This window comes from Sparus aurata, chromosome 5 (assembly GCF_900880675.1).
Source record: "Sparus aurata chromosome 5, fSpaAur1.1, whole genome shotgun sequence".
Classification (NCBI taxonomy): Eukaryota; Metazoa; Chordata; class Actinopteri; order Spariformes; family Sparidae; genus Sparus; species Sparus aurata.
In genome coordinates this window covers 30,858,918-30,878,939 of record NC_044191.1, presented here as the reverse complement: position 1 = coordinate 30,878,939, position 20,022 = coordinate 30,858,918, and the positions used below count along the sequence as shown (strand labels likewise).

The 20,022-nt window shown below is 43.4% G+C and overlaps 2 protein-coding genes across 7 annotated transcripts in view; one reads left to right on the top strand and one right to left on the bottom strand.

Annotated features, from left to right (window-relative positions):
- The window catches only part of LOC115581465 (uncharacterized), a 39,654-nt gene extending 32,817 nt beyond the window's left edge, over positions 1-6,837 (bottom strand). For all 6 annotated transcript variants that reach the window (XM_030416554.1, XM_030416558.1, XM_030416559.1 and 3 more), the window contains exon 1: positions 6,479-6,837. In XM_030416554.1, the coding sequence (XP_030272414.1) occupies positions 6,479-6,517 (39 nt within the window). In that variant the 5' untranslated portion in view covers positions 6,518-6,837. The remainder of the gene's footprint in view (positions 1-6,478) is intronic.
- A 6,526-nt stretch (positions 6,838-13,363) lies between these two features.
- On the top strand, positions 13,364-15,307 carry foxb2 (forkhead box B2). Its single transcript, XM_030417927.1, has one exon. The coding sequence runs from the start codon at positions 13,807-13,809 to the stop codon at positions 14,764-14,766; it is 960 nt and encodes a 319-aa protein (XP_030273787.1). The 5' UTR covers positions 13,364-13,806; the 3' UTR covers positions 14,767-15,307.
- The last annotated feature ends 4,715 nt before the right edge of the window (positions 15,308-20,022 follow it).

Below are 20,022 nucleotides of genomic sequence, written 5' to 3'. Positions count from 1 at the left end.
CTTTCTCGAACGATCATCCTGGAGGTTTAGCTAACACTTAGCACATTTGTTGACACGTCAAATATATAATGGACCTTAATGCCGGACACAGACGAATAAATCTCCGGTAATAATGCATACGGAATGAAGTGTCTTGTTTCTCCTCAGAGGGCCTCATCACTGAGGCCAGATGGATAAACGAAATGAGGGGAGAAGAAATGAGAGGCCAAAGCACAGAGAGGGAGGGGAGGAGAGAGGTTAGAGGCTGCTGATTAGACTGAGAATGAAAAAGGAAGGGAGTGTGGTGAGATTGAAGTAAGGAGGGCAAGGAGTTCGAAGAGGCTTATTGGAAAAGGGGAATATACAGAGGATGGGCAGCAGGATGATAAGTCAGACCTGTCGAAGGGGATGGGGGGCAGGGAAAAAACATGGCGGACAGACAGGTGAAAAAATGTGATAGGGAGAAGTAAGAAAGGAGCGGGAAGAAATTAGATAAGAGGGAGTGAAAATGTGAGGCAAATGGGTGGAAAGGGAAGCAGAGAACACCATGAAGAGGGGAGAGATGGGCGGAACAGAAAGAGGAGAAGGTGCGTGAGAAAGAGAGAAGAAGAGGGGGAGGAGGTCTGCAGCCAGCGGAGGGAGAGAGAAAGAATAAATCAATACTAGATAGAAAGGAAGCGATGCATTAGCAGGAGAAAAAGCTACTCAGTGTCTGTTATACTGCAGCGGGAGAACATCTGTATGTGTGTGCGCATGTGTGTGTGTGTGTGTGCACGCGAGCATGCACTGGCCATCTGATATCCTTCAATCCGAGTGCTCTCCCTCTGAGCTCTATCTTCTGTCTCACCACGATCAACCCCTCTCCGCTCCTATGAATCTCATTTAGATGCCCAGCTGCCTCAATGTATACTTCCAGCCAAATATCACATCCGAAATGAGGAGATTTACCCGCTTACAGCAATCACTGCTTGTATAAAAAGCTGTGGGGAACACAACACAACCTTTAAATGTTTTCTAACGGGGTACATTTTTTTTTTTTTTACAATTGTGGTGTTCGCAACCATCAGAGCAACTGGAGCCTGTCCAGTCACATTAGATAGAGTCATTCGTCCATCACGTACAAAAAAATGGTCAACCAAACCTGAGAACAGTCTCAGTCGACCAAGTTTTCACTAGTCGGTTAGTGGGCGGGAAAACAAAACCCCTCACGCTCCATTCAAGAGCTGCACCTTGTCATCGAATGTAATAGCCGTGTTAGCCTCAGTTAGCCGTGCAGCTAGCCGGGACGAGTGGACCACCGTGAGGAGATTTTCAAGCCAGGGTGGAAGACCGCTGGCAGGGAGAAGTGCCAGAATGAGCGCCGGAACCGGAAACCCAGCAGGTGGGCAATGGAACCGGGCTTGGCAGACTCCGGGTTCAGACAAAAACTGGAGAGCCATAAAGTGGCAGAGGACCGAGTTTGTAGTGGCTTCATTATTAAATATACATTATAGATTGTTTTAAAGCTGCTGTAAGCTTTATTTCCTTTTTTAAAATAGCTTTATATTCCAACAGTTATCATTGTTATAGGAGCTTTGTCAGTAACAGATGTCTCTCCTCCCTGTGCACATGCAATAAAAGAGAAAATACATTTTACTGGTCCTACTTTTACTAAGTCCATAAAGAGGCGGTCCTGTCTGCTTGTAAGCATGTGGAGAGACGGATCCTCCAGCCTCATAAAAAAAAAAAAAAGAAAGCGGTCGAGCAAGTGTGGTGACGTAGAGAGGAGGGAGGGAGACGCTATCTGCAAAACAGACATGAAGTTAGCTATAACATCAACAACGCTTCAAACAGCTTTGATAAAACCGACAGCTACTTGTTTTTGTAAAAGCAGAAGTTATTCCTTGCTGTCTTTGAGGTTTTGTGTGATGCATGCTGTGTTAAAATGTTGTTCGACACAGCCAGAATCATTAATGTTGCGTGCCCCCACAAAATGTTTTAAAAATTCAATTAATATTACAAACACGGCATGGCGAGTCATTGAACTAAATCCTTAGACGGGGACAGCCCTAATCTCTACTTATTATGCCTACGGAAGTCTCCTTTTCACCTGGACAACATGTCTCTGGACACCGAGACAAAAAGTGAAACATCCAGAAGAAAAACCTTCTTAACACGGACAGAACATGTAAAACTGCACACATGGAGGACCTGGGCTGAGAATGAGATGCGAGTTCTTCTCGCTGTGCAGCGACAGCATCAGCCACAGAGCCGCAGCACATCACTCACTTAATATTCATCCATACATTTACACTTTTTAGGAATTCATGTTCATTGCATCTGATGCTTTACGCCATTTGTTCCAGAAAGAAAAGACACAAACGCTTGATGATATGCGTGACAAATATCAAGGGACACAAACACTAAGTTCTCTGCTCAAAGAAGAAACTAAAAGAGTTTATTCAAATGCATGACTTACTAACTTATGACAGATGGTATCAATGTGCTGTTTTCTTCCCTTTTGGTTGGGTGTGATGTTTTTAAAATGATTGCACCGTGCATTGCCAAACTCCCTTATCCCAGTAGGAGTGCCAGCTGAGACAATTTGGACCTCCTTTCATTTGAACCATTATGTGCTGTAGTAAACATTTATTGGGATGAATAGTGACAAATGTTAGCACTCCATGGGCACACATAGGGTTTGAAAATGATCTCTTCCTTTTAAGACTTTGGAATGATTAAATTTTGGTGTAAAACGCAAAGCCAGAGCCACATCAAAGTGGTCCTAAAAAACCTTTTTAGGTGTATGTGTTTGGAGGACAGACGCCGGACAGTCCACTCAGCACATTGCTCCGAATCTATGCCAAATGACGGGAGAGTGGGAGGACGGAGAGCTGCGGAGCTAGACCGAGAAAAACTCAGTGAGAAAAGAAAGACGGGTTCGGTAGGCACTAAGAGCCAGGCCAATTAGAGGTATGGATGTTCTGGACGGTGGCCATCCGGAGAGTGGAGAGAGAGAGAGAATGACAGAGAATAGAGAGTGGTCAGCAAAAAGAGCGACTCATCAGAGTTCATATAGGAGAGCGAGATAAAGTGCGTCTGTGTGCACGAATGCCTGTGTTTGTGTGAGTGAGTGAGTGAGTGAGTGAAAGAGAGGGAAATGGTTGATAATCATGACATGTGTTGCACTTTATCTGCAACCTCCACGACACTCATCAGCTGCCCTCCTTATCACTCAATTACCCCGCCGCGCTCCGATCTGCGGATTTGCTTCTCTGATCTTTTCTTCTTCTGCTCAGCTTTTCCCCACGTTTGCGTGAAGTACAGCCCGGATAAATCCTCCCTCTTATCCTCTTTACATTTCATCCCAGGCAGCAGGCTGTTCGTACACATGTTTGCATTGTGCTGACAGGCACCTGTTCACGTGAACAAAGTGAATGTTCTGAATACTGTAGCGTGGCTGGAAATGTAACTAATTAAGAGAATAAGGCAGATGTCAGCATTCATCCTGGCTAATGTCAATAATGCATGAATGTTGTATTATCTAAAATATGTTATCTAAATAATCACTTCTGAATATTTGGTAAAGCAGACTTTAAGTTTGCAGGACAGTGTTCTTCGTGCTGGTCCTTGGGTCTCCCTGCCTCAGCACACCTGCCTCAAATGAATGGCTCTCTATGAGGCTTCAGCAGAGCTTGATGACGAGCAGATCATTTCAATCAGGTGTGTTTGGGCAAGGAGACGTCTAAAACATGCAGGGGGAAGTGATCCTCGAGGAACCGGGATTGAAGAACAGAGTGGCTCATTTTCTCCTTTCATGGCAGCCATTGACTTCCACTTATATGCGTTTAGTACAAAATCGACTTGCAAACATAAAATCTGCTTAAACAAACAGCCAATCCATCCCAGATAACATTTAGTGTCCTTTGTTTTAAGATGAGCAGCATCTCATGGAGCTGGCTCGTCACTCACACACTATCTACTGTCATATAACGCCCAATAAAACAGTTTCACTGACGATTCGTTCATTTTTATGTTCATGTTCGTTATTTTCTACTTCAGATTTCTTCAAAAGCACGTTTTAAATCAGCTTTTGTGCATGTGGACACTTTAATGGATAATAACATGAATGACACAAGAAGTATGAAACACTTGTCTGAGCTCTAACATGCTATAAGGACAATGAACTTTACCCTGTCGCTGACTGCCAGTCTGTCCGCTGATAACATCATCTGATATGCTGTCAAGCTCTTATAAAACTACAACAAAATGGACTTTGTCACCTGCCGTTTGCAAGGTGCATGAATGCAGTGTTTCCCATGACACTCGTTCAATCCCACCACAGCTTGAAGTGTACAGTAGCAGCCCTTATGATCAAATAATTAATATGAAACTAACCAAACCTATGAGACCAACAGGGGACGGACGCAGAACAAACAGCAAAGTTGACCCCCTGCCACCGCTGCTACAAAACAAACGACAGAGGAAACACTGGATGTGATGTTGAAGCTCTTTCTTTAAAGTGCTCAAAAAGGAAATTTGAACATCTACAACCACATGACAACTGGGCAAACTTCATCTGCAGATGAAGACCGTGAGATACGATCAAAAGCCTCTCCGGAACAGCTCCCGTGAGATTATTTTCCCACCCACATCGATAACGTTTATGAAGGGATATCTCCTGTTAACAGTATTGCTTGTAGGGAGTAGGGACTGCTAAACGGGATAAACTGAATGTGAATGATGATTACATTTTAAAACATTTTAATCCAATTGTAGGAAAACATCAGTAAACGATGTGTGGACCTATTTGAATGTACGAACGTGAATAAATATTCGTCGCATCTTCCAGTAGGAGTGCTGACCTCAGATTGTCGGCCCGTGATCTGGAGGTCAGCGATGAGGTTAAACACCTCTGGAAGATTTGATATCGCAGAACGAAACGACGGATGATATTTATAGGCAACGCTGCAAGATGTATTCACAGTCAGACACGCTTTCAAACAAGCTTACCGAGACTTCAAGTAGCTTATAATGACGCCTTGAGAATATTACTGAAGAGACTGAGATTGAATATTGTGCGAGTGAAATGTTTGTTGCTGCAGGAGTCAACACTTTCCCAGCTGTTTTAAGAACTCTCGCGTACAAATTGGCATCTTAATGTCTCTGAAAATGAAATCATCTTAACAAACATGAAGCTTCCCGATCCCTGATGAGGAGAAATCGCTACAGCTGTCTCCTTACAGGACGCTAATGCAAACCATTTTTCTCTTTCATACCATTTTTATCCTGATTTTTCACGTTATCTATTCTATGGAATGTTGTGTATTTCCTCTGGACCCTGGAGTCTTTGAATTGAATTGAAAACCTGAATTGATCGTGGGCAGATGTGTGTGTGTGTGTGTGTTTGTGATGCATCCAAGGGATCAGGACCAAGTCAAGCTCAAGAATCAAAACAGCAAAAAATCATTACTGTTAATACGTCACCGAGTAATGGAGCGTTTGTTTTCTTCAGAGGACCGACGTGAGGACACAGAGTTATTTTCTGATCAATTCCTGACATTAAGTGGCCGGGCACGTTCCCATCGGAGACGTTAAATGAACAAACGCGAGGTATGAAACTCAGCCAAAACACAAAATGCAAAGATAAAGTGCAGCAGTGCCAACAACACAGCCGGACACTGAGTCATCACTAATACTCTGTGGAGGACGGAATACACCTGCGTGTGTGTTCACTGCTCAGAGCCTTTTGAAAAGACCCTGTCATGCGCTGCAGCTGTGAACACGGTCATGCCATTTAAACAAGCACATGTAGAAAGAGCAGTTGTAAGAAAGCTCTAATGCCCGAAAAGCCTCGGGGCAAATGTGCGGCATCCGTGAACGGCTCCCCGATGTGACCGTCTGTGCAAGAGTGTCAGGGCTTTTCCTGGCAGACTGAATGTATACAGGCCAGGACTGTATACAGAAAAACAACCAGAGCCACATAATCTACAACAACATGAAGGTAGCCTATCTGAGCCCCCTGAGGCTCCACAGTCGTTCAGTCCACATGCATGAGGGTGTCTAGTATTTGCACGAGGTTTAGCTTATCATGTGCGAACACATATCCAGTCCTGGATCAAATGCAAATTATGAGTCAGTATCTGCAGAGCAACCAGATAGCAGGGGAGGACAGCCTCTGGCTAAACTTGTTGATGTCACGCCTCCTCCTCATTAGAAACCAGCTCCTCATTCAGATTCACACACTGACGCTCCTGTAAACACAACGAGCTTATTGTATGGGGCCAAACACGCCTCTCCCCCCCACCCCACCCCACCCCTGTACTGTCATATTGTCGATCTACAGGTGCTTTTGGTGGGGAGGGGGGGGGACCGAGGGGAAGTGAGAGGCTTGTTTTGCTGTGAGCTTTTCCAGCAACAGGACCGCAGCCTGTAGCACAGCGTTATCAGCCTCTCCGTCACGATCTCATTCATTACAGCCACAACCTGGTTTTAACGCCGCTGAAGGCTCTCAACTCACCCCGAGTCTGCTCTGGACCCTCCGCAAATACTCTTCCATGTCGGCCTGCGTCGCTACGGCGTCGCTGCAGATCTCTCCATAGACCAAGTTTCGACAATGAGGCTGCTGATGTGTGTGTGTGTGTGTGTGTGTGTGTGTGATTTTTTTTTCTCCCCCTCTCTCTCTCTCTCTCTTCCCCCTCCGCTTCCGAGTCCCCCCGCTGCGCTCGCACTGCAGCACTCTCTGCTGCTGTGTGCGCCGTCGGTCCTCCCCTTCTCTACGGGGTGAACCCACAACACCGAGCAGTGGGTGTGACGGCAGGAAGAGGAGATCCGACGGCGGCGCGCCCGGTGATTCAACCGCGCTCCCTGCGGTTGGGAGCCCCCCCCTCGACAAGCCGCCCCCCCTCCGCACACACACACACACACACACACACACGCATCCACACACACCTATACTATCCTATCCCGTGCACAGCCTCAGCGTCCACCAATGAAACAACCGGAGTGGGTGGAGTGGATGATGAACGGCGGCGCTCCAGCACCACGGACAGCAGCCGCTCCACTGGTCACTTCAGCACCCTCACACTGCTGCTGCACACACAACAGCGCCGCTGCGCCGCGTTATCACGGAATTTGTTTCTATTCCTTTTTGCCGCAATATGATCAGAACCACAGCTACAGCTGGACCGAGAGAGCACTGCAGTGTCTGGTGTGTGTGTGTGCGTGTGTGACAGGGAGCACTTTAATTAACCTGAAAGATGGCCTGTGTGAGTAACATCCAGAGAAAAGGGACACACACACACACTCTCTCTCTCTCTCTCACACACACAAACACACACACACACTCACACACACACACACACACACACACTCTGAAATGTTTATATTAAAAATGGACAAGTAATTTATCATCGGGTCAATGTGCCAGCGATTTATGTTTTCATACAGCCTGGCCCTTACTCTCTTATCTATCTATCTATCTATCTATCTATCTATCTATCTATCTATCTATCTATCTATCTATCTGTCGACTATACACTAACGATCCATAGTAGGCACCAGCGGCCTGTGATCATCTCTTAATGTGATGCTATCTGGCCCCGAGGTTTCCATGAACACAACACAAGTCATTCGAGTCATCCCGTCTCAAGTCTTTAACCTCCAAGTCTGCTAACTAAGGTCTCAAGCCATCTATTTTCTGCTGCAAGTTATCAAAACAGTGACTCGAATCCACAAATTCGAAAAATCCTCAATTGGGTTGAGAAATGGAGAGTAAGGTCCCGTCTGTGAGTGACTGGGGGAGAAGGGTGAAACACGGCATCATCCTTTAAAATGTCATGTAGTTCTGGATTCTGCCTCCTTCACTTCACACAAGTCTGCCAGAGGTCACCGAGAAATGAAAACAGGCACTCAGTGTCGCCTGTCAGTATTTTTTATTTTTTCCAGATTTCTCTCTAGAAATTATTTGCAGTAGTCTTGTGTTATGTTTGGTTATGTAACTGTATGTAAAAGCACACAAAATGGAGTGAAAAAACACAGAGACTTGGTGTTGAATTTAAAAGCTGTGGTCACATAATGCATTTCGTCTCAAAGCAATGAAAGTGTTACCAAAAAACTGTAATCACCAGATCAGAATAGGTGAAGATAATCTTGTACAAGAGGTCCTGAACACATGTGTAGTTTTAACCGTGAGAGACGTGTTTAGACATGTTCCGGTGTGTATAATGTGTGTTCGTGTGCCTTTTCACTCCAGCTGTCTCCACCTTCACGGGAATCCATCCTAACTCTATTTCGTATTTGCGGTGAGGGCAGTGATACTCTGGTCTCACAGTAATGAATGCTGCCTCAGTGCACTATCAAGATGGAGAGCCCAGAGGTCTCTGTGCTCTCAGACCAGAGTCAAGCCGAGCATACTCGAGATCACTTCCTGTCACCTGTCATCTTCAAAATAAAAGCCTTACTGACTCTTCAAGTAAAACAGATGTGAGAATAAAGTGACGGTGCTTTTATTTTTTTATGTGTTCTTCTAAAAGAATAATTTTGCATAGAATGTGTATATGACATTTTCCATTTGCGATAACCCGGTGCAACATACAGTGTGTCCTTTATGTGATGAGTTAATTAGACATCTCCATCTCTTTCCTCTTCCTCCTCCTCCTCTTCTTCTTCCTCCTCTCTTTTCAATCAGGCTCCCTGATGGAGCACAGGCCTCTGAGACCATCTCCCTCTCCTGGCTCCTGCTGCCTCACATATTGATGCATATGGATCATCATACCCTGGTCTCTCCTCTGTTTTACTATCTCCTTATATCTGTTTTTCTGTCAAATGTGATGCCTCTCCACACTTTTACTGCTAATCCTCTTGTGTGGCCTGCCCTCTTCCAGGTCACCACGGTGGAGAGGGGGTCGTGTGGCTCAGTCGACACCTGGATCCACACACTATACATATATCAGAATTTGTATTAGATAGTCTGTCAGTGCAACTTGTAAACTGTGATTTTGTTGTTCCATTGTCTTTTTTTCCTATCAACATGTCAAGTTTTTCCTCACTCGAATCGAGGGTCTAAGGAGGACAGAGGCTGTACAGATTGTAAAGCCCATTGAGGCAATGTGATTGTGATTTTGGGCTAGATAAACAAAACGGATTTGATTTGATTATTTTTCCTGTGTGATCCTCTGTGTTGATGTACCCTCTAATGGGATTATGCAAAAGCGTGTGATGTTTGACATTAAAAGTTGAAAAACAGTAACGGCTGATGCACTTATAACACGAGGCCGCTCTGTTTGGAGAGACACAAAACCGAGCAGTAAAAACATCTAGAGATGACAAGTTTATGGTCAATAGTTGTCGCAAAATACACAAAGAGTTCAGGGTTTGAGGTGAACTTGTGTATGCATTATTATTTTGATGAATGAGCAGCTGACAGCTATGAACTGCCTGTAATGACGGCTGATGTGGAGGAACAGAACACGGTACAGTCACTGTGTTGGAGTCTGTTGCAGCATTATCAGAGTTAGTGTGGTTCAATGGATTATCCCTCAATATCTATGAGTACACTGAATACCCTCACAGCCTGTGGAAGCAGGGTGAGGGTGGAAGAGACCACAGTAACAGTATACAGTATTAGGTAACTAAACAAGGAAATCTGCTCACGAGTGGACAGAACATAAGAGGGCCTCAGTTTGAATGTCATCATGAGAGAATGTCGCCTCAGTGAGGTTCAGTTCAGTAGGAAACCCCTCAACGTGTTAGGGCTGTCTTCTGTGAAAACACAAGCAATGTGAAAGATATACACACAAGTCAGAAAAGGTACGAAGAGGCAGCTTCAGAGGCTCCGTCAATGTCCCTCTGAGTCAATTCAATTAAAGAGATAGCAAAGTTGCATGAAGAAGAAGGATGTGAGAATCATGGTCGGCTGTGCAAAGTTCACACCAGTCTACAGGTTCCTTGGTTACCTAGTTTGTGTGTGTGTGAGAAGGATTCATGGTCATATTTGAGAAGACAGAGAAATAAAGAGAACAGACTACGCTGGCATTAATGTGATTTTTAAATGAGAAAATTATTACAAGAAATTAGAATTAATCTAGAAAACTTCCCATGTCTTTCTCTCAAGGTTTTGGTGAAGCCTTATAATAACTAATAATAAATAATATATAAATAGGGTTGTAACGATACATCGATCCGGATCGATATATCGATTCAATGATAAACGATCCAACAGCATCGATGAAAAGTGAAAACATCAATTCATATGGCAGCCATCGTTAAGATACGCCTTTATTTTGAAATTCCCATGGCACCTTGGTGTCACCATTGGCTTCCATGAGCAGCTCCTTTCTAAACAGTGTTTTCTTTCTATCAACAAAAGTAGACTGTTTTCCATTTAAACGTCTGGAACCATTAATAAAATAATGTTTCCACTGAAGAGTTCAGTAATAAATTTGTCAAATCATATTTTAGTTGCTTCTGTGAGTTGATATAAATGTAACTGATTGGGTTAAATGGGCAGATGGTCTCATATCGATCGTGGCCCCCTGTATCTAATCGGATTGAATCTTAATGTTACAGATTTTTTGTCTCTTTCAGCTGCAGATGTTGGACCTTCAGCTCGAGCGCTACTGCAAACACTTTAAAGTCAAAACTTAGATTGAATGAGGTAGAATCTGTTTAATTTGTTCTTCATAACAACGGCAACACAAACTCGAGTCTTAATATGTGTACAGAGTGTTTCACTAACTAGTGCTTAGCAAAAAGCATGAGTTAGTGCCAGTCTATCCATTTGGATCCATGTTATTTTGTCCACCCTGTATGCAGTATTTCCAAACAACATGTAGCTCCAAACTGAATAATCAGGTGTAAGCGTCTTAAATAAAGGAACAATCACAAGTTCTCAGTGGCAGCATTTACTCATTTTGTTGTTCTGGAAGTTTGGGGTCAGAGAGTTTGGGGGGGGAGAAGACTGAGAGCTTCATCTGCAGCAGTGTACTAAGTTGTGCCGCTGTGATGAATAATGATGATCCAGTTTTTACCTGAGCTGACTGAGAAAACTCTTGAAGGCAACAGGCAGACACGCTGCAGCTTTTGATCCATTAGTGCTCCCGCCTGCTCGCTCTTTTATGGGCAAAACAAAAGGAGATCTGCCGTATTTTGCCTCTGAATGATTTCCCATTACACAAGCAAGGCTTACAGCGTCTGCACAACAGTCCTGAACTGGTTTAATTTTCCACTGAATACAATAGGCCTCGCTAATTGATTTTAATGGCTCTCTCCGCGACGATGCGCCCCTTATGACTTGGAGAGAGGTCTTTAAGATTATTATTATTAGTATAATTGCCATTACCCCCACACTTTCCCTTTGCGAATGGGAGACAGAGAAAGAATATCTTTGCCCTTAAGCTGAACAAATAATTATTAGAGACAGGAAACAAACAGACGACCGTCATTCACACACACGCACACGCACACACACACACACACGCACACACACACACACACACACAAACGCTCCACCTTAGACTAGACCCCCTCCTGGCGACCCTCATTCCCTCCGCCGCCCTCTCCGTGCAGCGTGCCGCTTGTAATTTATGCAAAATTAATTGATACATCTTTTATAATTGATGTGCTGTAAACTTAATGAGTAATTTATGTAATTAGTCAATTAAGGATAATTCCAGCATATGTTCCGTATGCCCAGAAGGTGTGCTTTACAACTAGTTATTTGTCCAGGAGTTGGGCGCAGGCGAAGACTGTCGTAGACTACCTAATTAATTTTGTTATGCAGATCAGCCACGGTGTCTATTTAACGGCCCCCTTTGTGAAAACAGATTTAATATTGATCTTTCCCGGGCGTTTAAAGAGGATGCTTTTACCCGCGTTGGCCTCTGAGGGCCTCGGAGTTGCAAAACTCATTTTTCAGGCGCCAGGAAAACAATTACGCAAAGAAAACAAAACAAAAAAGCAAAACACGGGCACAACAACGACTGTCTTTATTTAGCAGCGGTTATATATATAATTGTTCACTGTTTTTCAAGCGAAGTGGCACTAAAAGAAGTGATTTCCTTGCAATTACATGATGTCTTTAAAATATGCTCTCCGTCGACACGGTTGACCTTTTGAGTGGGCTTGAAGGACTGAGACATAACGGGAGAGATACACCGGCTAATTAATTGACACAGTTTTGAATATTCATACCTAATACAGCGAGCTTGCCCTTAATTACATTGTTGGACTTCTCTCCTAGGAGGCTAAATCACGGAAGGCTTAATTATTGTAATGTATTCGGGGGCCCACCGGGGCACCGGAGAAGACAGGAGCCGTCAAGGACCCAGTCATGACACCTGGCTGGAGAAGAAAATACACGGGAAGGGGAAAAGCTTCTGTTGTTCTCCGCTGAACAGAATTCAGAGCAGGGGATGAAGTTTGTTTACATCCTTGTAGGATTCACCGGAGAGTGTTTGAACAGACAGACAGCCGCCGGACTCCCCTCTCAGCAATTAATCAACAACCGCGCCTCTCTCTCTCTCTCTCTCTCTCTCTCTACCACTGTGTGTGTGTGTGTGTGTGTGTGTGTGTGTGTGTGTGTGTGTGTGTGTGCGCGCGCGTCTGTTTAAGAAGCAGAGGACTAGCGCGCTGATGATTGTGCGCAAAGGAAGACATGATTTATTGTTTGCAAAGTCTAAAAGTGCAGTCGAGCAAATTTAACAAAGAGGTTGCTGCACTCTATATGTTCCATTCCTGACTATTTATTTCCTCAAGTGAAAACTCGCTAAGAAGGCGTCTCAAATGCGCATTTCTCTGTCAGGCTGGTTTTCCAATCGCGTTATCTCAGCATCATTGAACAACATCTCGATTTAAAAAATAGAAATAAAAAAAAAAAAAACAGGCAGCAAGCTTTCGGAAATGTTTACTGCAAGCTTTATATGCAAAGCGACGGAGAAATCCAACAACGTTACATCTCAGCGTGGAGTGTTGTATTTCGACCGGAGAGGTCAAAGGTCACGGTCACGGGAGCTGCTGAGGTTTAAGCGACTTGCTGACAGACATTTAGAGGAATTGTCCCTTTAAATACAGTTTAGTGGCTGAGATCAGTCACTCGGGTTATTTTCTGTCCCTGCGCACTTTACGCGGAGTCTTTGATTGGCAAACGGGAGATTAGAAGCGAGCGCGTGTGTTAAACGCACCACCCACCCCTCATTTTTATTCATTTCTTTACCCGCATCTCCCTCTCTCTCTCTCTCTCTCTCTCTTTCTCTCTCTCACACACACACACACACACACACACACACACACACACACACACACACACACAGCCCTCTGCTCTCCCCTGACGTGTCCCCTAAGTGTCTGGATAATAGATAACAGAGCCAGCGACCTGCGGGGGTCTTACAAAAACGACGCTCGGCGAGTGGGAGCATCGCAAAAGAGGAGAGGAGCACACACACCACAGACAGACAGCGCGGCAGACTGGCCCCTCGCATCCTTCAAACGCCGCGGCAACAGGGGGAAACTGAGAGGACCTCGCAACTTTTACGCACAGAGACTGACTTTTACGCACAGCGCCAAGAGCATAATCCGACTGAGGAAAGTCTTCAGAAGAAACTCTCTTGGGATGCAGGAGCCTCTCTCAAGGATCTTAACCAACAGCATCGGGCCTTGAGGCTAAACTGTATTTATCAATCAATTTGAAACTGATCAAAACTGATGGCTCAGAACTTTGGAACATATGCGTCAGATGGAGACTGATGTGAAGACCGTCAAGTTATCTCCCTAAAATACAGAATTTGAAATAGAACTTTAAAGGCTTTTTTTATTCAAAATTTCAAACTTCAAGAAAAACAGCAACCAGTCATGCCTCGTCCTGGGAAGAACTCTTACAGCGACCAGAAGCCTCCATACTCCTACATATCCCTGACAGCGATGGCTATCCAGAACTCCACCGAAAAGATGCTGCCTCTGAGCGACATTTACAAGTTCATCATGGACCGGTTTCCGTATTATCGAGAGAATACCCAACGGTGGCAGAATTCCCTGCGACACAACCTCTCCTTCAACGACTGCTTCATCAAGATCCCTCGGCGGCCTGATCAGCCGGGGAAAGGCAGCTTCTGGGCTCTGCATCCGGACTGCGGTGACATGTTTGAGAATGGCAGCTTCCTGAGGAGACGGAAGCGCTTCAAGGTGCTGCGCGCTGAGCACATGGCCTGCAAGAGCTCCCCGATGATGCATTACTTTCACCATCACCACCACCACCCGGGCAGCAAGCTGGGCACCGCATCAGCCCATCACGACCACTCCGCAGGCCCGGCGAGCACCGTGGGTCGGCTCCCTCACTTTCAGGGTTACGGGGGCATCACTTGCGCACAGCCCGGTGGGTTTAAACACCCGTTCGCAATCGAGAACATTATAGGACGGGACTACAAGGGCGTGATGGCCAGCGGGCTCCCCCTCACCTCGGTCATGCACCACCTGGGTTACCCGGTGCCCCCGCAGCTCAGCAGCGTGGTCAACTCCATGTGGCCGCACGTCGGGATGCTGTCGGAGTCCATGGGTGGCGTGCCCGTGCCCGCATCATCCGAGTACGCGCCCTTCAGCATGTCAGCAAAAGGCCTGTACCACAATGCCAACGGGCAGAGCCTGCCCGCCGTGCCCGTGCCAATAAAACCCACCCCATCCCTGGGTCCCGTGCCCGGGTTGACGGGGCTGCAGTCCGGCCCGACCCAGCTCTGCTCACCGGCCTCAGCGATGGAGAAAAGTGATCTGCTGGAGGGGAAAGGCAACCCTCTGCACCCGGCTCTCCTGCTGTCCTAACCGGGTAAATTGCGGGTCATTTTTGAAAAGTAACACCGAGAAGAAGGACACCGTTACCGCATAAAACAAATCGGCATAGTTTACGTTCAGTGCAGCTGTAGGAGAGTTGTTTTAAAAAAAAAAAAAAAAGTAAGGTTAACATTTTGCTGTGTGATGAATTTTTTCATTAGACCCATGTTGATTGAAATCATAATTTATTTGCACAATTTGTGAGGGCATTTACCACATACTGTAATGTGGCACTGATAAATACAATCAGACGAGCAGATACGCTAAACCCAAAGAAAGCTGTGATTTAGGAGACAAACAATTCTTTTACAAATGCAAACCAACAACTCTGTTTCTATTTTTCCTCTATCTCTATTTATTTCACTTGAACCTACGGCCGGCCTGTCGGCTAAAGACAAAATAGGCCTTCATGTTGTTTAATTAGGCCTGTTGCACTTTTTTTGTGTGTGTTACTTATCGGTGCATTGAAAACGTTATGCTTGTATTATAACACTATTTATCTGAGTATATTTATAAAGAACTTAAGACTGAATCTTTATCTGTTGTTGCAGTTATTTACTCGTTTTGATCTCCACACGTTATTCGGGGGCTGTTTCACTGCTGGCACATCACAACCGAGGGGGGAAAAATTCAATGAAATTCCTACAGGCTGCGGTGTTATTTTCAATTAAATTAACTGGAGATTGGCGCAAAAACTCACATAATTGCAAATACAATCAGATGTTTATAATTACACGCAGATATTAAATATCGTAATGCGTGCTCATACATCCGTCTACAACAGGAAATGATAGCAGCGCAGGTAACTGTGCGTTCAGCCACCAGTTGCTCTGTGAATTGCATAATTTGACTACGTTGATTTCCCTCCTGTTACACCTGCACCTTTACTGATAAGTTTAATTCAAAGTTTTTATTTTTTAAAATTACATTTTTGGCTGTAACTGTACAGTAATAATGATGTGAGTGAATCCAGTCATCATGCATCAATTCTGCCATTTTTACCAAATCCAGAAATGCAAAAGACATTTGAGCTTTTAGGACTCTGAACGTATTCAACCAAATTGGAGAAACCCAGGAAAACTCTGACTGAAGAAGTGTATATTTTTATCATAAAACAATTCAGCAGGACGGTTTTTAAATTGTTCTCTCTCAGGCTCAAATTGTGCCTTCCCCAAATTCAAGAGATTCATATGTGGAAAGAGAAATTGTTCAGAGATAAGATTTGACATAACTTTAACCAATCTTTACTTTCAGAGATGTTTTCATCGAGGTCATGCTATTATCGCCCACAAATGACCATTAAGTGCACATGTGACATGAATCACACCTGGATTGGAGCATACTGTATGTGTGTGTGTGTGTGTGAGAGAGAGAGAGAGATGTGTTTATGATCTGTCTTCATAAGATGGATATGAGCAGCCGACATTCTGGGCTGCAGCTTCACAACTTCAAAAGCGGGCAGGGCGATCGGATCAAGTTTGTCTCTTTTGTTTCGTAGCTTTGAAGCTTCTCCTCTCCAGCAGCACAAAGCGCCAGGTTCAGCCCACTGAAAATGACTTATATTCAACCTCCTGTGCCCTATTTAGCATCCCAAAGGCTCCCACAGCCGACACTATTGTCACACCAGCCTCTGAACAAATAATTGAGATGCACCAGCGGAGGAGAGGCGTGGGAGTGAAGAATTAAAGCCTATTTGGGTGTCATTGCTAACGAGCAGAAAACATATAATAGTGATCTTCATCTTCCTCATCCTTATGGTAACATTTCATCCTTCTGTTTTCTATATCTTCCTCATTTAGTTTTTTTAGTCTAGTTGATTTTATTACTCGCTCTCTGTACTCCTTTCCTCTGCTGCATCCAGACGTCCAGAGGTTATTTCTTCTGATCTATTACCTTCTCTTGTCTACAAACGCCACTTTTACACACACTTTCACCGCAGGGTGTCTGTGATTCCTAGTTAAAGGCGACTGCAATTTCAGTGGCATGACAAAAGTGTCTATGTGACAAGTGTGTACCTCTGCCTGTAGGTGTGTGTGTGTGTGTGTGTGTGTGTGTGTGCGTGCCCCTGTGTGTGTGCGCATGTTGCTTTAATTCCCTGATCAGCAGGCCTCAATGTCTTTAATAGCCCTCACTGCATTAGTGTATAATTAAATGCCACTAATTAAGACACAATACGAGGAGTAATAATGCAGCCATTATTACCCTCCATGATCCTCTGTCCTTACAACACCAGAGTTAGATGCCTCTGGAATCATAATACCACATGAGGTCTCCTAATGTGCACATGTGTTTATACTGCGCAGGCTAATAGGAGGTGTATGTGCAGCTTATCTTTATAAGGGCAGACAATGAGCTGGTTGTGTCAAAGCATTTAACAGGATACGTTGAATGATTTTTACTAGTCTGTGAAGCAAGCGTTAGGAACGGGACGATAAATGATTTTATCGCAAATCATGATAAAATAATAAACACTCAAAATAAGTTGATCATGTCGATTTGTAAATATCAGGATGATCGTGAATATCCTCCCATGAATGACTGGAATAAGCTGCCTAGCTCGCTGATGTACAGTCCTTTATCGGTTTCCTGATTTATTTTGAATTGCCAAAGCCGGTCACCATCGGATCCCCCCTCAAAAACAGGTTACATCGGATGTGTGTGAATACTTGATTCAAAAAACGACAGGAAGATGAGGTTACCACCATTTATTTATGGTACAGGAAGATTTTATGATTTATGATTACTTATTTAAGATTCCTCATATTGTTTGCTTTTTCCCTAAAAAAAAAGATGTATCCTATCTGTAATGCAATAAAAACACATTTGTTTCCAACCAAAAATTTAGATTCAAGTGATTCTGGTGTGTTTTAGTTCAACTGTAGTTTTTACCTCAAATATATTTTGATCATTGTCAGGATAATACCGTGAATTACAATAATGTTGGACAGAATATACATGATGTGAAATTATCATATTGTCCCATGCCTTGCGCTTATTTAGGCACGTTGGTATGCAGGTTCAATTTCTACAAACAGTTGGACAAACAGCCACACTTGTAAATTATTTGTATCACCCAGACGCGCACATTTGACACAACCTTTTGCGTTTGTGTTTTAACTAACAACGCAAAGATACTATTTCATTTTTAAAATGAATTAATTCCTTCACTCGATAAGAATAATCTCACTAAAAGCTTTTCTTCAATTCAAGATAAAAGCAGTCAGTAAGTCAGATTGGATGCAGCGTACCAAAATGTTTTTGCAGAAGTTAAGTTGAATCAGGAGCCGAATGTCGTCAAACTGATGTAAAAGCATCTCACAGTAATTACGGTCAATAAACCCCAAAAAATTACAAGTGAACAAGCCTCACTCCAAAATTAAAACCACAGAAAACTGCAATTCTTCCGTGTTGGATTGCTCAAAAACAATTCCACCGTATACAGTCAGCTTCTTAAAATAACCATGAGGTTTGATTTTACTAATTAGAAAATATAAAAAATAGAATTCAGTTATCGGACCATTTGGTGACTGTTCTCCAAATAAAATGTTCAACCTGAAGCCTTGAGACTTTTATTTTTGTAAAATTCTTTTGACATCAGTACAGCAGCTTTATTATATATTCAAATGCGCTCCAGTGCAACACAACAATGCTCCCAAAGACTGAGTCAGAAGTAAAGGCGTTTAAAATGATTCAACACAGCTGATGAATAACACTGAAAATATTGATGACTTATGACGATGAAAATGTTCGGTCACTCTAACCGTATAACGCGTGTGTGTGTTTATTGGTTGGTTTTGGAACCATTACAACAATCCCAGGTTTCAGAGAGCTGAAAGTGATATGATGATATTTCATTTAAATAGCACAAATATAATATTAAACCACATGAAGAACTGTTCGCACTGATACCAGTGTAGGGGATATTAATATGTATTCATGGAAAAAAAAACTGTTCCTCGTCTGAAATATGAGTTTAACATGAATAATAGGTGTCTTATGAATGAATAAAACATTTGGGTCAGAGGTGTTCCACTGTCGGCCCTCAGAAACGAAACGTTACGCTCTTGAATAGACGATGATACATTAGTGGTAATTACACACACTTCATAGGGGCATGGGTGGCAAATTCTACATGCATTTTTCTTAATGACCAGCAAGAGCAGGCCATCATAATGAGCAGCTTAATTCATTGATCTGATCTGCTGTTCGCACTAAGTCAAGCACACTGGCATACGCGATCGTGAACAACCTTAAATATTATTCTTTGTTCCAGACAGCAGCTAACGCCGGCAACATTAGCACTTGAGTAAAACAGAAATTTTGTCTTCATTTCTATAAACCTATAATTGTCATTCAAGGATTCCTTCTTCAGTCACAGCTTGACTGATAATTAAAAATATGAGTGGAGCCATTTCAACAGTAAATGGAAGCATGAATCTACATCAGAGCAACTATTAACTTTGTTAAGTAATTTTAAAAGAGGACAGAAATCTGTCTATATGGACTAAAGCCTCATTATTAAAAGTTGAAATGCATCAAATTGATTTATAATTTGCAGAATCAGAATAAATTTGAAAAACTCTCCCGACGGGAAATTGACTCAGGCTTCCTCACTTTTCTGACAGAAACCATGAGGAATTATGAAGAAGTATGAAGTACGAGTGAGATAAGACCACGAACACAAATGAGGGAAGAAAGACACAAAGAAAGAGAAAGAAAGAAAGAAAGAAAGAAAGAAAGAATGAAAGAAAGAAAGAAAGAAAGAAAGAGATGTCTCCTGTTGAAATGACATTGTGTGAGAGATGCGCAGCGATACAAGGTCATTAGAGCTTCATGCCCTCTTACAGAACTAATGAAAATGTAATATTCTTAAGAGGTTTCTTCCTGCTCCAAATTTGTCACAGATTACAGGATGAGTGCTGACCTCCTAATGCAATCTGAGAACATCATCCTTCAACTTGAGGAAGTAGCAATTGGTCATAAAACTGTTGAAGTATAAGACTGTGAAAGTACGTAATTAGACAGCCAAAAGTCACCAGCACAGCCTTGCCGAGCTGGTCCTGTATGTTAGCTCACTCACAGAAATGACTCTCCTTTAGCATGACTGCGGCTTGACTTGCAAGACGATCTTTAAAATTGACAAACATCATTTGTGTGATTCAAGGTACAATTCAAACAGGATAAAACATGTCTTTGTCTCTCTCTGTGCTGCTTTTGTCCACAGGGGCCATCAGGATAAAAAAAAAT

What these genes read in the sequence shown, in the direction of transcription:
- foxb2 (XM_030417927.1), top strand. Translation starts at nt 13,807, where the DNA reads ATGCCTCGTCCTGGGAAGAACTCTTACAGCGACCAGAAGCCTCCATAC.